The sequence below is a fragment of the Agelaius phoeniceus genome, chromosome 1 (genome assembly GCF_051311805.1).
Source record: "Agelaius phoeniceus isolate bAgePho1 chromosome 1, bAgePho1.hap1, whole genome shotgun sequence".
NCBI lineage: Eukaryota > Metazoa > Chordata > Aves > Passeriformes > Icteridae > Agelaius > Agelaius phoeniceus.
In genome coordinates, this window is record NC_135265.1 from 18,753,059 (window position 1) to 18,770,912 (window position 17,854).

Genomic DNA, 17,854 nt, shown 5'->3' on the forward strand with positions numbered 1-17,854 from the left:
TTCTTCACCCAAGAGGACGACGCTGGCATTTGAACAGATATTTATAACAACTGTAATCGTGTAAACGGTACAGATTTGGCTAGTGGCACCAATTTGGGGATTGGTGCATCACCAGTACAATCGGAAAGGCTGAATAATAATTTTAAGAGATAAATAAACCGGAAAATGGCAAAACATGTCAGGCTGACTTGCAGGATGGGACCAGGAAATATTAGCTGGTAGGGCTGAACCCTTTTCACCACGCGCATATGGTTACACCTCTGGTTTCCTGCGGAACCGTCAGCGCCTGTGCAGTGCCATTAAAAAAAAAATATTTTTGGGACGTTCCAAAACTGAAAGCCGGAGCTTAATTTATTCTGGGGACTTGAAAGGAGCGAGGTCTTCCTTTGTGTCTGATGCTCCGGGGGAGGGTGTGCGTTGGCTTGGTGGTGAACGCTGCCCGCATCTACATATGTAAACCCAGCAGCGCTTCTCCCCCCCGCGCCGGTCGGATTGCAGCTCTCAACAAAGCTACCACACAATGCGAAATGCGCGGAGCCTGCGCGGCTGCGGCTGAAAGCCAGTATTTAGCTCTTGATGTGGAAGGACCAAATCTGCGCGGTGCCCAGCGGAGCCCGCAGCGCGCCCCGAGGCCGTCCCGTCCTCCTGCGCCGTTATTGTCCCTGGCTGCTGTGCTTAGAGGGGTGGGGACAGGCAGCAGCCAGACGACCGTATCCCGGTTTGCAGAAGAAGGTGTAACGAGAGGCGCTGGCAGCAGCAAAGGCTGCAAATCGCTGTCGTGTGGTTGCTATTAGCAACAAATCAGCTGAACAGCCTGCAAACCCCGAGCACCTAGGGCGGAGGTGGCAGGGAGAGCGCCGGGGCTGGGAAGGCTGGGGTTGATGGGCACTTTCCCGAGGGGACCTCCGGTGCCGCCCCGAGCTGCCTCCCTGCCCAGCCGAGGAGGGGCAGGGCAAGGGCAGACGCTGCCACCGCCGCGCACTGAGCTCCAGGAGAGGGGAAAGCCAACCCTCTTAAAAGAGACAAAATGGCAGCTCATGGCTTGTAGGCATCCTTCCCGGCGCTGAGCCCCTGTCTCGCCTCGGCCGGTCCGCCCTGCTGCCAGCTCCTCCGTGCCCGGGGCTGTCCCCGCCTGCCCGGCAGCACGGCCCCAGCCCAGGGAGCAGCAGCGCGGTGTCCCGCGGGGCTCCAGCCGCAGCCCTGCGCAGCCAGCCCACCCAACCAAGAAATCCAAGTGCCATCCCTTCGGAAGGGACACGTCCCCACCGGCTACATCGAAGCACCCGTTGGCCGGGCGGAGCTGCGGCTCCGCGCACCGCGCACCCCAGCCGGGCTCGAGAACCTGCGGAGTGTGTGCGCAAGCTCCGCAGCCCGCGCAGTGAGAGCTGCCTCGCAGGGGCATCGCTCATTCAGCATTCCTGCACCTTGGCCGTGCCTTCCTTCCAGCACCCTGTTATAGCATAGCCTTCGGGGTATCTGGATTTCAGTTGTTAGGGCTTTCTTCTGGTTTTTATTTTGTTGTTTGTTTTATTGGAGGGTTTTTTCCCTCATTTCCCCTTCAAAGTTTTGGGATTGTGTGTGTGGAGTTTTTGGGGGGTTCTTTGGTGGAGTGTGGGGGTTTTGTTATTTTATTAGGGTTTTTTTCTGATTTTTGTGTTTGAGTTTTGGGGGAACGTTTTTGTTTGGTTTGTTTTTGGTTTGGGTTTTTTTTTGGTAGACTCAGTCCACCTTGGAGGCCTCCATCAGCTGCACGATGTTGTCTCACAGATTAGAAAATGCCTCGTTGAGAAGGCAACTCTCGAGCATCCCCAGCACATGGAGAAGGACGAGTAAGAAATGTCACCGCTGGTAGCAGTTCCTGGAATCTCTGCGCTCAGCGGAGGCCCCAGGATGCGAGGCGGCTCCTCCCGGCCTCGGCCTCCTCCACCGGGGATGCGGCGGCCGAGATGCAGCGGGGCCGCGGAGCCCGGCGGCGGGCACTGAGGGGGAAGGGCTGCTGGCTGCCTCTGCTATTGGAAAGTGCCTCCCTGCCACTGCGGAGTTCTCACCCGGCCGCTCCCGGAAAATGTACCCCTCCACACCGTGGAGAGCATCGGCGTTCGGAACGGGGAAGGCATCTGCCTGTCCCCGGCGATAGGAACATACAGCCCTTTGTCTCTCTAACCGAGGTGCGATATTCAGCTGCGGGTCATGAAAATAGATACGCCAAATGGCTAGCGCGACCCCCTCCTATCCCTCGGGGAGATGGGCTCGCCCCGAGGCCCCACGGTGCCCCAGGAAGGGCCGGTGCCGGCCAGCCTCAGCGGGAGGCCGTGTGCTTGCGGCAGGGCGGACGGGGATACAGGACAGCGGCGCCCCGCAGCTGGAAAACCCGTAACGCTCCCGACCCGCTGCGCACATTCCCAAATGCCCGGGCTGGCTGGAGCACCCTAAAGGCCAGGAGGCGGGGGAAGGCAGACTGGACGCGGGACGGTGCGGAGCCTGCGGCGGCACCGCCGCACCTCAGCGGAGCGCGGCTGCGGCCGGGGGTGCTGCCTGCCAGGCGTGCCCGCCGCATCCCGGCCGGACCCGGCACGGCCCGAGAGCTGCCAAAGGCGCGACGGTGCACCCGCCGCGGCCGCCGGCGGAGGCCGATGGGGCGGCGCTGGCGGGGCCCGGGTGCGGCGGGCGCGGCCGGCGGGTCCCCCGCGGGTCCCGCTCCGCGCAGCCCCTTTCGAATCTGGCGGCGCGGGGGAAGTTCCGCGGGCGCGAGAGGTGCGCAGGCGCAAGATGGCCTCTGCCGGGCGCGGGGGGCGCGGAGCGGGGCGGCCCGCCCGTGAGGGGCAGCCGGCGGGGGCCGGCCGCGCCCGCCGCACCGGCGGCGCCGAGCGCCACGTTTCCACGCCGGCCCGAGAAGCCGCGTTCCCGCCGGCGGAGACGGCGCGGAGACAAACGCAGCAGAAGCGCAGCTCCCGCTGGGCTCCCGGGGCGGGCAGCGGCCGCCCGCCCGGCGGCGGGGAGGCCCGCGGGCTCCTCGCAGCCCTGGGGCAGCGCCCGCCCCGGCACCGCCACTCGCGGCCTTTCCGTGACTGCCGCTGTCTTGCCCGTCGTGGCCGCGGCTTCGCGGCAGCGAGCGGGGATGAAAGTCCCTCTCCGTGCCCAACCCCGGCAGGAAAACCTCCTTTGCCGTGGGTGTTACGTGTCCTTCGTGCTCTACCCGTTGCTGGCATTATTATTTTTTTTTTCTTTAACCCACATCATCACTGTTAAATAAATACAAATATCCCATCCCCAAAGACGGCGAGACCGAGAATTGCCTGGTCCACACCGGGCTTTAGAAGTGTTTCTGTTCTCCTGGCGGGACTCCTCTGTTGGTCGCGGGGAAAGCGAGTGAAGGAGCCAGAGTTGGAAAAAATCCTCGCTGCCAGAATCCTTGCCATCCTCGAGTTAATAAAACACAAATCAACCGTGGGTCGGAGCTCCCGGAACGGGGCAACGACATTGAGCTGCAGAAAGCAGAGATCCGCAGCCCTTGGGAGGTGAGGGCAGGTTCTTCTCCAGGCGTCCTCCGAGTAAGAGAAGGGCACAAAAGATGAAAAATAAACTGTTTATAGTAAAATAAAGGAAATCCGTTTCAAGTACCCAGTGTAGGAGCAAGAACGTTAAAAATTAACAGCGGAAACAGGAAACACTTATCTGAGTAAACACTGTCTCAGAATTTCACCGTTTTAAAATCGGGAGGGCGCGAGGTGCTCGGCGGGGCTGTCGCCGCCCTCCTCCCGCTGCGGTGCCTGCGGCGGGGGCCGCCGCCGCCCGCCCGTTCCGGGGCCAGAAATCGGAGCCCGGCACGACGAGACAACCCGATCCTCGTCAGCCAGTTTGGTGGCAAAGATCGGAACTGCAGGAGTTCCTGCGTGGTGAGAGATGAACAGTCCAAAAGTGATGTTTGGAGGGCAGGAGCAGTCTGACGCCGGGGCTGAGGAACCGGCGGCTCGGGGCCGCGGCGAAGGAAAAGAGGCGCAGGGCTGGCGGCGGCGGAAGGAAGGAAGGAGAGTTCGCCCCGGTACCGGCCATGGGAAGACTTGCTTTGGGCGCGCTTTGAAAATCCCCAGCGACTCCTGGGCAGCGGTGCGGTGGCGGAGGGGACGGCGGTGGCCCGGCGGCCGCGGCCAGAGGACCAAAGGTATCGCCTGGTCGGGAAGGGCGCCCGCCGCTGCCTCCGCCGTCGGGTTTCTATGCCCCCTCATCATTCAAAAATGGGAGAGCATCGCTTTCTCACGGTGTTTCCTGGAGCTCCCCCGGTGCTGCCCGGGTCACCGGTGCCGCGGCGGTGCCGCCCGCCGCTTCCCTCTCCTGCCCACGGGACGCTGCCGGTGTCGGAAATCTGCCGGCGGTACCCGCCCGCCAGCGACGGTTTTCTGGAAGTCATGGGCGCAGGTTGTTGAGAGAAATGGTCCGTGCTGGGGGACAACCATCGCGGCTCAGCAAGCTCTTCATGCTCCTCTTTCTCTCCCGGCACATTTCTGCATTCCGTCTCCCTGTTTCTGTCCGTCTTCTCCATAAGCGTATGGAGCTTTTCATGCTTCCTCTCTGTTGCTTTCCCCGGGGCTGGATCTCCATTCGTGCCGGACACAAAAGCGCTGCTTGGAACTGCAGGCAGCTGAACCAGGGCGGAAAATTTGGTCGGATGAAGGCAGAAAAACATCCTTTTCCAGCCGGCACAGACCACTCCTGCTTCTATCCTTGACCAGATTGCTTGTTGAACAAGCTCAGGATAACGCAGTAGACTTCGCCTTTATCCCAACATCTACACAATCGCAACGTCGGATAATGAAAAGATTCCTCTTACATGTACTGAGCGGAGATTTCTTTCATTTCAGGGAGAATTTAGGTACATGTGAAAGGAAAACCTGTCACTATGTATATGCAAAGAAAAATATTGTGAAACCGGGAAAGCTGACATAGCAGCTTCACAAGTAGAACACCAAGATGCTATCTTTGATCGTCCTCCCAGTTGTGCTTAGCAGTATATAAGCATCGCAATGCCATCTGCGCAGGGCCAGCAGCAAAACAAAAGTTTCACATGGTAGCACAAACATCCTCGGCGGCTTTTGCAGCTCGGCAAGAGAGCTACTAGAGCGTTTGTTCTTGTTCAGACAGGAGATGTCAAATTGGGAGAGGTCGAAAATACTGTAAGAGCTTAGTAAACCTCGAAGGGAAATATCCAACTCCTGTTTCACTGCCGAGTGCTTCAAGGGCACGCCACAAAGACCGAGATTAGCTCCGTACTGATGCTAGAAGTAGTGATTAACTGCTATTTCGAGTAAAATTAAGCACATTTTGATCTGTGTGCTAACGTGCAAGCCTCTGCTGCAGGTTCAGTGCTGGTTTTTGGGCGAAATAATTCAACCAGTACAGCGTGATTCACTCATGTAGCTCAGGGAATCGTGCCAAGATAGACATTCAGTCACATTGAGAGGTATCTTTCTATTAAAACGTATTTAATTCCACTGAGGCTTTAAAAGTAATCCAGGGTAGCACAGGCAGAACATTGCACTCGCCATCAGAAAAATCAAGTTCTTCCCTTCCCGGGCAGTGCAGTTTAACAAAGGCTAAGTTTGAACAGAGAGGAGGTAAAACCTGTGGCTGACTGGGATGTGAGGATGAACCATTTGCTTATTTTCAATAATAAATCGGGGTCAAATAAAGAACAGCAAATGTTTTCAAGACAGGCAACCAAAACAAATCACTACAATTTCTAGGTGTTTTTTTCCCTCCCTTTGTTATTTTAGTGCGCTGTACTGTACTGTTCACTAAAATCTTTGGTACACCCAGAAATACTTCCCACAAGAACAATATGTTTGTCCTTTAACACCACATTATCAACAGAGGTAATTTGCTACTTTTCAATGAATTATCCCTTTTATTTGTTTATTTCTTTGATCAGCTATAAATGAAAGTTATTCGTGTATATAAAACTGAAGTTTTTACTGTTGAAATTGAACTGTACATGTTTACTACAGGAAAAAATATCAACTCTTGTTTAACAAGACATATACATCAATAAGCAATAACCTTGTGGAGGATTTGCAATCACCTGGTCTATAAAAACAAGCAGGACAAGTAACAGCAATTTATATGCAAAAGTAATGATTTAATGACTATAAGCAAGACAAAGCAATAAGAATTGTGCTTCTTTTGCAGACTGGAGACAATGAAATGTTTAACTACAATTTTTCCGTACAAACATGAAACAATATCCATATAGAATAAACACCCTCACAAATGTATAACTGATGGGTGATGAACACACACAAAGTTCGACCAAAGCAAAGCACAAACTGAAAAGTGTTCTGGGTTGTTCACACTTTATGGTGGAAAAGTTCCTCCTATTGAAAAAACCCCACCCATAGAAGCCTCTAATAAAATGCACCTACTTGCAGGCCATTAAAGAGAAGGCATTCTCCACAATTTACTGGAAATATTAAAGTACCAGTTAAATTTTAATGAAGTTAGTACTGTACCATATACATATATATTAAAACAAATTTAGATAAAATGCCTTCATCCGGCCACTTGCTGGTTCCTTAAAATTTATATCAAACAGTTTATGGCTTCTATAATGATTCCATGTGCTTTTAGAAACACAGTCCCACCACACCAAATAATAAAAAGGTAATCAAACAGGTCTAAAACTTCCACATCCCTTGATTTCTTTTTTTCACTGTTATCACTTCAACATTTGGTAAAGTAAAAAAATTCCACTTGGAAGGAAAAAAAAAAGACAAAGCAAGTAAAATTCTTTTAAGATTGCCAATTGCCTCCAGGTTATCAGAGACTTGAATGTGCTTCCCCAATACTGTAGCTCTCACACACAATGTGTTTCTTGCAGTACGAGCAAAGCTCAAACAGGCGGCATCTGCAAGGGTCGAACCTGTTTAGAAATTTAACAACCATATCATGAGTGCATGAAACACAATATTTTCTTTATAGTATTTATAAATATATCATACAATACTGTTTCCTGTTATGTCATATACCAATATGGCATTGTACAATAAGCATAATGCCATCTGATTCTTACAAAAGCGAATCATTTAAACAAGTCAGTAAATAAAACGGTAATACCCGCTTTTAGGCATACAGATTGTAAAACTGAAGTTTTCTTTTGATCGGTTCTGCGCAGCAACAGAGAAGTAAAAGATGCAACATAAGAATCAAAATGGCTAATACGCAAAAATTGTTATTCACAGTGACATGGCTACATATATGCATTTTTCTATGCATATTCTTTCAATTTTGTTGGATTTCAAGATGAAAAAGCACTTGCTTTCTACAGGTTCACAAAACAGTATAAGAACAATAACAATCGAAGAGAACGCAATGGAGGAGTTAGTCTGGATTAACAAACTACTTCCCAGGATTTGTATTGACTTCTGGAGACTCCTGGCTCCAGATGATGGGGACAGAAACAACTCCACATCATTCAGAACAGGTGAAGGTGTAACTTTCGTTTGTTTCCCAGTCCTCTGAAAAATTTACATTTCAATCTTGCGTTTCCAATAACGTCCATCCTGAATGTCACCTAGTCCGCCTTTTATAGCCAAGTTCAGTGTTACTACAAAAGAAAGCAATTTGGATGATAGTCACATGGATTAGCATCTATAAAGCTGTAATGGCATGGAGAGACCTATATAAAGGAGGGGCGAGGGTGGTAGCCTGGTTGGCACATCAACCAGATGAAGTGGCTGAGGAGCCATTTATTGATGTTTTCCGAGCTCTGTTGGTAAAGGAGGACTGGTGGTTACTGCTGGGGCTGCTGCTGGTGCCATTCATGGTGCTGGAGATGTGGGGGAACTGGGGGTGAGGAGACTGGACTGGCGTGCTGGGGCTGGGCAAACAGGAGGAGGTGGAGGGGATGCCTCCTGCTGGGCTGCTTGCCTTGTCGCTCCCAGAGTCACTTTCCAGCTCCCCACTATTATTCAAGCCTTCCCTCTGGTGACTGATCTTCATCCTCTTGCAAGTAGGTCGGACCCGGTATTTCAAGGGCAGAGGCCCATTCTGCAAAGCAAAAGGGAGACCCTGGTAAGTGCCCTGCCCAGGCCATGACCTGCACCCTCCCGGGAGGCACGCTGGAAATACTCACCCGCCTCCAGGTATAGATGTAGGCAATATCCATTAGGGTGTAGTAGTCCTTCAGAGGCTCCTCTTCATACATCACATCGATCTGTTCGAGATATGAACCCTTGCATTAAGGAGCATCCAGGCACTTACCCCTAGTACATGACTGCTCTGAGGCAGAAGTAGCCCCACTGTCACAGATATCGCAAATACATCAAGGAACAATTTCTTAATACTTTGGTATTTACAGCACTAAAAAAATTACAATGTCACCAAACTCTACAGACAGATATTTTAAAAATAAACCAAATAATGTATGACACACACCAGAAATACTTGGCTGGGACCGGCTGTAATGAGAAAAATGAGTCCTACCAAAAGCAACCCCCAAAAACCCCAAACAAACCAACCAACCAACCACTCTTTCCCCATGGGTACCTGGAAAGTGTTAGGTATATCCATCTTACTCCGCAGGAACTTTCTTAGATGCATCACTGTCATTGCTGCTGGGCAGCGCAAGTATCTTTTGTCATTCACCTAGTGGCATGGTAAAGAAAGTCAGTCTACTGAGAATGCACAAGTACTCCCACCAACGTTCTATTCCAGCATTTCATGTTGAAAAAAGTGCACCTTACTAAATTATCAACTGTAATACAACAATGCCTGCTGTCTTGGAGGGCACATCAGAAGTAAGCGGCAAATTACAGTTCTAGAGAAAGTAATTTTAAATTGTAATTTAATTCATATGTAAATATTTGTATTATATTTAAATCTTTCTAGGTACATATGCAATACATATTATTTTTTAATAAATTACTAAATATCTTTTCCCAAACTTTGACAAAAAATCAGATTCTGCTTTAAAAATAATACTGCAGGTATTTTGAATTTTAAAAAGTTGCCTGCATATACAGCTGAAATAGAGGTATGAAAATGTTTTACCTCTTCTGTACCTAGTGCCATGATAGGAGGTGTGCTTCCTTTATTCTAGACACATATAGCTACATATTTTTCTCAGCTACAGATCTGCCCCAAAGTTGTGTGTGTGTGTGATATGTTTCCCCTGGAGTAAAGGAAAGTTATTTACCTCTTCCTTTGACTTTTCTTTCTCCTTATTTCCTTTTCGCTCCAGTCTATGAAAAGAAATTACACAATTACAACAAATAATAAATACAGGTGCTATCAAATAGGTAAACATAAAATTTTGCCATTCTGGAACTTGCCTATTCTGGTCAAAGAATTCAATGGATAAGCTTATTATCTCGTCGTCTGTTATAATTCTTTTGTCTTCATCAGCCACTTCTCCCCTGTCTTCATTAGAGCCATTGGCAGCTGCACAGAAATTTCCACAATAATTTACATTTTGAAATTCAAATCAGGAAGAATTGCAATTCTCAGTAACAAGAAAAAAAAAATCTTCACAGTAAGATAATGAATGAAAGCTACCTGACTGTTAAAACAATAAACTTTTATTATGCTGACTTTACTTCTTAAAATTCTGTGACGGTAATACATCACTTTTAAGTTAAAAAGGAAACAGTAAAAACATCCAGCTCAATGCCACACATATTAAAGTTGCGAACGAGAAGCTTTTACCATCAGCCGACGGATGAGCAGCATAAAAATCCCTTCTTCTTTTCATTTCATCTAGATGGAAAAGCATATATTTTTCTTTTAGTAGTTACTCTGTAACTCACGGTATTGATAAAGGATAGCGGCTCTGGTTTTGTTTTTCTGCTCTTAATAAAATACCTGATTTAAGTACTTACTTTTGAAAAGGCCTGGTACTAGCTTGTATACAATATCCTGGAGAGTTTTATCTGACCTGAAAAAAGAACAACCCCACAACATAAAATTAAGTAGATGAAGCAATATTTTAATCCAAATGGCAGCTCCTCACTTATAAACTTTCACAACAATGAGGCATCTTCTACAAAGTGGGAGGCCAGTCATAAAAAGTTAACTTACAGGACCTTGTAATCAAACTAACCCTGCTCTAAATACCACTCTGAACCAAAACTCATCCATATTACCACAACTGAAAAAGAAGTCTCTCAGACTGAAGGAAGGCCTTAAATCTTCTTGTCTTTCCTAGAAAGTGCAGAGAGCAAAATGTAGTGCTGACAACAAAAATGTTTCTGAAAGGCAAATGATATTTTAAAGGCTTTTGCCTCTTAGTTTGGAAAGTTGCAGCAGGAGTTTTCATGACTAGGAGCTGTGGTTGGAGTGATGCATGTCTTGGAGATACAGAAAGAAGAGGCAAGAACTATCGGATGGTACAGCAGAATTCGGGAGAGGGAAGAGGCATCAATGACTGGTCTATGTTAAAATAGGCCAACAAAAACATCTAGAGGCATCTTCAGTTTCAATCAGTGAAGAAACTCCAAAGAGACCACATACACACGAGGTAGCTTGTAAATTGACAAGCCCTTTCAGATTTAAATTGCAGACGAAGAGATAACATTGACACCGACTACTGCTGGTCTCCTCACATAAAGCAAAAACAGAGATACAGAGATGCAATGCGCACTTCCCAACTTTCTCCTACCTTATATTCAAAAGCGGTCGAGTTTTGTGAACTTGGACATCACAGATAGGACAATACTTGCTGGTCTCCAAGTAACGCACGATACAGGTCTTACAAACTGTAAGTCAAACACCACAGGCTTTTAGTGATGCTCCTAGGTGCCGCTCAGATATGCATAGATAAAGGTGCGATTCTCTAAACTATGCAAGCTAGAGCAAATCGTCCATTGTCAGCAACACGCTGCTTAAGCTAAACAACTACCCAAATAAGCTGCAATTACCATGAAAAGGAGACGCTTATGGCACATATATTATTACTTTAACAAAGACCGTAGGGCCGTCCTCAGAAAATCTGCACCGCGGCTGGAACACCTACTTCCCATCTCGTCGGGGAGGAGGAGGGCGTCGGTCCCGAGCCCCTCGGGGGGTTTGGGCTTGGGAGGATTTTTTTTTTTCGTGTGTGTTCCCGGGATGTCGGGAAAGGAGGGAAGCGGCGGGTGAAAAACGCGGAGCGCCCGGTCGTACTTACAGGAGTGGAGGCACTCTATGATGGTTGTTGCATCAATGAAGTACCCGCCGCAGAGCACGCACATGAGATGGGGGTTTAGCTCGGTTATTTTGATTCTGGTTGTTCGGTGCATTTTGGCGTGGCGAGGAGCGGCTCTGAAAGACACACACACACACAGAGGACCGGTCAGCGGGGCCAAGCGCGGCGGCGTCCCAGGTGCCGCGGTCCGGCGCATCCCCTTCCCCTGTGCATCGCATCGCATCCCCCGGCGCAGAGGAAGACCGAGCGCGGAAGACGAAGGCGGCGGCGGCGGCGGCGCGGGGCCGGGTGGCGGGCGAGGTCCGGTCCCGAGGCCGGCGGGGCGTCCCCGCACCGCACCGCCCCGGGCCGGCCTGGGCGCAGCCCCGCGGAGGGGCGGTCGTTCCGCGGCACCCACCGCGCCGTTCCCCGGCGGGCACGGGCGATTCCCGCGGCGCGGCGGCACCGGCCGGCTCGGGCTGCGCGGGCGGCTCGGCGGCGATGCGGCGGGGAGCTCCGGGGGCGACACGGCGGGCACCGGGCTGCCGGCGAGCAGCACAAAGGGGAACCAGCGCCTCCCGGTGCGGCTGCCCTGGCATTTCCGGAGCGCGGGGAGGGGCGGCGGGGGGAGGGACGGAGGGGGGGGGACACACGCACCTCGGAGCGGGGCCGGGCACCGGGGCGGCGGGGCCGGCCCGCCGGGGGGGTCCGGGCGGCTGCCGCTGCGGCTCGGTGCCGATCCGGATCTGCTCCGCTCTCCGAGGGGGTTGCTATAGCAACTTACACTTACACTTGGCATCCTGCCACCGCTGGGAACACACGAGAGCCGGGCGGGGGGCGGCCGGGGGGGCGGGTCGGGCCGGGCCAGGGGGTGGGACGCGGGGCCCGGGGGCTGGCGGTGGGGGTGGAGGAGCCAAGGAGCCCGCGGGGGTCTGGGAGCCCGGCCGCGAAGGGAGGGGAGGGGGAGAGCGGGAGCGGCCCGGGCGGGGTCGGGTGGCACAGCCCGGAGGGTGCCCGGGCGCGGTGCGGGGCAGCCCGGCCGGCGGGGGCGGCCCCGGGCTTCGGGGTCTCAGCCTGGCGGAGGCGAGTGCCAGAGGCTCCTCCCGAGCCTCGGCCATTTCGGATCCTCTCAGGGGCCTCTCTCCACGTCGACTCGGTGCGAGGAGCTGGTCTGAGATAGCTCCTCTCCCCCTCCGTTCCCTCCCTCCGGCGAGCAGAACCGCGCCGCGCTCCCGGACCGAGCCCACTGCCCCGCCAGTGGGGTGCCGAGCCCCAGCTCCCGCTCCACCGCGCCGGCATCCCCGCTCTCTCCTTCTCTGCTCTCCTCACTTTTCTCCTTCCTAGCTCTCTCTCACCCCCAACTCTTTTTCTCTCTTTCTTTCCTTCTCCCACCTTTTGACGCTTGTTTGAAAATCATCCCGCGGACGAGGCAAGCGCGGTGCAAAGTTTTGCAAAAGGTGTAAAAGAGATTTGCATCACCAGAGTAAGGTGCTCGGACGGGAGAAAACAAGTCTCCGGATACTTAAGTAACCCCCCTTTTCAGCAATAAAACACACCGAGAAGGGGGAAAAAGCCCAAACCGACTTTAAACGGTACATTAGTGACAACATGCGAAGGACCATGTGACCAGATCATTCCTAAAGCTAAATCAACACCTTGTCAACACAAAGCAGAGACAAGAGTGAAAAACAAATGTCATTTTCATAGTCTGAAACCCATAAAACCCCATCACATGCACTGGCACCAACGCTAGATGCATACACACTGTTTAAAATGAGAGGGAATAACAGATAAAGGGAAAAGCACACACAGGGAAAAATCCCTGTCAGCCACGTCAATTGTAGAGTAAATTATTTTCTGTCAACCAGATCCTGAAAAATGTAATGTAACAACGTTGCTCCACTCCAAGCTATTAATTTCCCCAGGTCAGTGCTCCCAGCACACCAACTCCTGCCCCTGGTCCCCTCTCCTCCCGAGGCAGAGCTTGCGAGCCACCTCTCACCGCAGCACCGAATGCTCAATATGCGAGCAGCCATTCGCAAACTTCAATGTTAGGCAGCGGGAGGGGAGAAAAAAAAAAAAAAAAAAAGGAGGGGGGGGAAAAAAGGTGGCAACACAGTAATGTTTCTAAAAGCTTTGAACGTCAGCCAAACTGACCAGGACAGGGGTACAATATTCGTCAGAAGTGTGCACAGCGCCAACGAGCGACCCCGACCAGGAAACTTCTCTTGTTACTGCAGGAGAACCCTTGAGTGAACAGCAGATAAAACTCCCCAACATCAAACCACAGCCGGCCAGCACAAAGAAAAGCAAAGTTCCAGAAGCACCAAGCCAGACCAGGTCCCCAAAGCTGTTCCCAGCACCGTGCGGGAAAGCAAGACCCCCGCTGCATTGTACTGCGGTTTAAATGTCGCTTCCAGGGTCCCTGACCCTCCGCTTCTTCCTTTTAAACTGATACTGAGGTTTTGCTTTTCCCAGAAAAGGCAGAGACGGAGTTTCTGCACGCCTCTCTGAAGAACCCAGCGCCCTGAAGCCGGCGGCTCTGGAGCCCCTTTAGGTACTTACACATGGACAGCTTTCACGGTTCTGTGTTTTATTTGTTCAAGTCACTACCTTATAATTCATAAATATCTAAACCAAAAAAAAAACCCAGCAGTGACCGAGGTCACACAAGTCGGCTGACCGAGAATTCCTTCCCAGCCCTGACAGACTGGGACAAACCTTTCAAGACACTAACGCGTTTATTTCACGCAGGCGAAGCCCCTTCCTAAATGGAGGGGGATTAAATTCAACCGTGAAACCTGTTTTGTCGAAGCAACCCCTAAATGCGGATTATTTATTGCCCAAACTTAGCACATTTTCAACGTGCTATGAGCTATCTTGAAAATCAGTGATTTTCCCCAGCGAGCTGAACTAGGCACTAATTTCTCCCCAAAAGCCACCCGCGCAGGCACACGCGTGTCTGTGCCTGCGGGGATGTAACATGAACGCAGCACATTTTACTACATCAGCCTGAGTTTAATATCTTGGTACGAGGGAAACCCTTTCAGATGTTTTTTCTGCTCCTGCTGATCGCACGGTGAATGCCAACACTTCACAGAAATACAAACAGCCTCTTAGCCAGGACAATATATATTTACACATTGACACATGGAACAACTAAACGTAAAATATATGTGGATAATACCTGCTACAAGTAAACACTGCCAGCCAACCGATTATACAGAGGCCTTAAACAAGTTATGTCAAAATGAAGAAAAACAGAAGTGCATTCTCCTTCTAAGAATCAGCTACATTATTAAAAATCCATAAAGGCAATAAGCTATCAAACCTTGCTCGGCAGGTCACTAACAGAACATACATACATAAAAAAATAGAAGCATCGCTCGGGTAGGTTTGTGTACTTTGTACCCATCTCCTCTCGGAAAACTCTCATCAGGAATAAAGCAGCCTTCATTCTACATCTTCACCCATTATCAGCCAGAGTCACTTGTACTATCGAGCCTGTTATTACTCTTTCGCTTAAGAATGGCCACATATGTTTTAAAGGAGAGGACAGTAGTTCATTCAGAGGAGGCACACGAACCTCAAGTATCTCTGCGCAACTCGCAGCAGCGAGAAAAGACCTGAATATTGGCAACTGAGTGCAAAAGGACCCCAGTCTCTTAAATCGCCTCCCTGGGACTAGGCGTAAGACACAATCTATCTACTTTTGAAAATGCACTAAAATGTTAATTTTGTAATATCTAAGCGATCAGGTAGGTCAAAACTTCGTGTCTCTGGCGAAGTGCAACACAAGTCTCAGTTTCCAGGACGGCTGCACAGAGTCACTCAAAGTAGTTTTACTGGACTGTACTGAACGTCCCTGGTCTTAGGGACAGTCCCACAAGAGAAGCTGCTCTCACCACTACAGACTACGCAAAAAAATTCTTTTAGCGACAAGCTTGCAAATGGGCACACATGCCCAGGTTTTCTTCCACTTTCCTGGAGAGTGGAGGAGTGAACCAAAGTTTTTAGAGGCTGAAAAGTTACTGCCTCACTTTTATGGAAATGCGATTTTTTTCCTGCTTATTTTCACCTGATTATTTGCAAATGTTTACAGCAGACATCCAGAAACATCCCGCTTTATATATTGCCAAGGCCATTCAATTATAAAAACATAACACCAGCAACTTTCAAGTGCTGCCCATAAGCAGCACGAGGAGCCCACTCGTGACACCTTTAAGATCTGACAAAGGATTTCATGTAAATTTACCCTTCCCGGGGCTCAGGGTAAAAAAAAATACCAACCAGAGAAAAGAAATTCACACACACCACCCCCCCTCCGCGTCCCGCAGACACATCACCTTTGCTCCAAAGGCTCCAGCAAACCGCTCGCCCCAGCTCCCCAAGACCGCATTAAAAGTGCTATCCTTACCCCCCAAAAAAGTTATTTCTCGGCGTTGACCACCCCTTGCCTCTCCCAGTAGGCACAAACCCCTAAAGTTCAGCATTTAGAGCAGAAATGTAAGAGGAGACATTGGAAACAACTGGGAACCGCCATCTTACAACCCATCCAATTTCACAGAAGTACTTGTCCAACTTAAGTTAATAACATTTTCTGCTGGGTGCCCCGGCGCCTAACAACCCCCCCAGGAGGATCGCTACCCCCCACTGGCTCCGTCTCTATAAAATGGGTGCATTATCTGACATTTTAACCCCCCCCAGACACATTTCTTTCGGGGAGGACTGAAATCACTTGACCCAGGCAGCTCCAGATTTCACGAACGTCCCTGTTTAATCAAAATCTGCCTTTAAACAAAGGGCGCTCGGGCCGGGCTGGCAGCAGGGTCGGGAAATATAAATATTCTCCTCGGGGGCCATGTGCACAGAAAGGTTTTAGGGGGCGTCTGGAGAAAGAAAGGAACTAAAATTTGCAAATGTGGGTGCGTAACGCGAGCGAGTGCACAGGCTGCTGCTGCTGCGTGTCTGTATGTGTGTGTGTGGCTAGAGCAGCCTGTCAGCGCTTTTCCCATACGGAGAGCTCGGGGGACACCTAGGCGCCCCTTTGCAGCCCCCAAACCGGCCGAAAACCGCCGCCGAGCCCCCTTCGCCCCCCGCCCTCGGTAAGACGACACCTCGCTTCATACGTACCCGGAAAACGGAGCCGGTTGGTGATGATCGGAGCGGCCAAAAAAGACAATGAAAGTTAAAAGTCGTTCAGTAGAAAATGAATGTGAGCCAAGCGGCCATCTTGAAATGAACTGCAGACGCTGTCAATTGCAATAAGCTTATTGCCGCCGCCGCCGCTGCGCTCCGCTCATTTTAGTTACAGAACGCCCGGGTCTCCTCGGCTGCTCGCGGGCCCTTCTCGCTCGCTCCCTCGCTCTCTCGCTCCCTCCGAGTTGGCCGCCCGGGCGGCTCAGGCGCTGCGAGCGCACAGTCTCCCCGGTCCGGATGGGTCCTCTCTCCACCAGCCCATTGTCTCTCCCTCTGCCCCCCGCTCCGCCTCGCGGCCTCTCTCGCGTTCCTTCTTTTATTATTATTGTTATTATTACGAGTATTATTGTTGTTGTTATTTCATAGTTGGTGGCGGGGACCCGGGGAGGGAAGGAGGGCGGGCGGGCGGGCGGGCGGGAGGAGGGCGGAGGAGGGAAGAATGCAACGCTGAAGGCACACAGTGGAAACTGACACCGTCCCCAAAATGGCTCGGAGTTCGCCCGCCCCGCCAGCGTCACGTGGGGCGCCTCATTCCTTAAGGGCGGCCTGGGAATTAGCGGCGCTGCCGCCGGGGCCCGGCAGCCTCCCCGTGACCCAATCCCGCAACCCGGCCGCCTCTTCCCCCTCCGCCTCCCCCCTCGCTCCCTCCCTCCCCTCCCCCGCCCGCCACCCCCTCCCTTCCCTCCCTCCTCCTTTCCTCCCTCCCTCCCCTCCCCCCGGCCCTGCACGCGCTCGCCCGCGCGCCGCCGATGCCTCCTTTTCCTCCTTTTCCTCACCGCCCGCCCCGACCCCCGGCCCCGCTCCGCGGCTCCCGCCCGCCGCAGCCACGGTGCCTCCCGCCCTCCTTCTCCGCGCTCCCTCCGCCCGCGCCGCGGCTCCCCTTCAGCCGCCGCGCCCCCCACCCTGGCCGGCGCTGCCCTCTCCATCCTGGCCGCGCCGCAGCCCCGCAGCCCGCAGGCTCCGCGGCCCCACACGCCGCCCGTCACCCTGCCCGCGCAGCCCTCGCCTCCCTCCGCGCACTTGTTGCGCGCTCCCACCCCCGCACGCCCCGTCCCGCCGCGCGGGCACCCCCGCGGGGACCCGCACCGCGGCCTCGCGCCTCCGCCACCGCGTGCGCGCTACCGCGCGCCCCTCGCCCCGCCGCGCCCGCCCGGGGCCGCGCGGAGCCGCCGCCGTCGAGGCGACGCGTCCCCTCGAGGGCCGCGCGGACGCTTTTCCGCCCCGAGCGGCGGCGGGAGCGGGTGTCGCGGGGACCCGCGGGGTCCCCACATCCCGCGGGCGGGACGGGCGACCCCGGAGCGGCCGGAGGGAACGGGGGAAACCCGCGCGGTGCTCGCCTCCGGCGTGGTTAAGACGCCGCCCGCCGCTCGGGCGCTGAGGAGCGGAGAGGGAAAAGCCCTGCTCCGCCGTGAGGGATCGGCCGCCGCCGCGCATCCTCCGCGGGGCCGCTCTCCCTCGGCGGCAGGTGCGGGCGGAGCGCGCCTCGGAGCCCCTCCGCATCTG

At 52.7% G+C, this 17,854-nt stretch overlaps 1 protein-coding gene across 3 annotated transcripts; it reads right to left on the bottom strand.

Annotated features, from left to right (window-relative positions):
- Positions 1–5,882: 5,882 nt before the first annotated feature.
- On the bottom strand, positions 5,883–16,953 carry BMI1 (BMI1 proto-oncogene, polycomb ring finger). 3 transcript variants are annotated; one of them, XM_054643648.2, is made up of 10 exons: positions 16,286–16,953; positions 11,156–11,289; positions 10,649–10,745; positions 9,870–9,925; positions 9,697–9,747; positions 9,324–9,432; positions 9,188–9,233; positions 8,539–8,637; positions 8,126–8,206; positions 5,883–8,040 (listed from the first exon to the last, which is right to left on the bottom strand). In XM_054643648.2, the coding sequence occupies exons 2-10, from the start codon at positions 11,265–11,267 to the stop codon at positions 7,711–7,713; spliced, it is 981 nt and encodes a 326-aa protein (XP_054499623.1). In that variant the 5' UTR covers positions 11,268–11,289; positions 16,286–16,953; the 3' UTR covers positions 5,883–7,710. The 3 variants fall into 3 exon arrangements, with proteins under 3 accessions (XP_054499623.1, XP_077030212.1, XP_077030223.1); XM_077174097.1 differs by lacking the exon at positions 16,286–16,953 and adding an exon at positions 11,810–11,959; XM_077174108.1 differs by lacking the exon at positions 16,286–16,953 and adding an exon at positions 11,571–11,705.
- Positions 16,954–17,854: the final 901 nt, after the last annotated feature.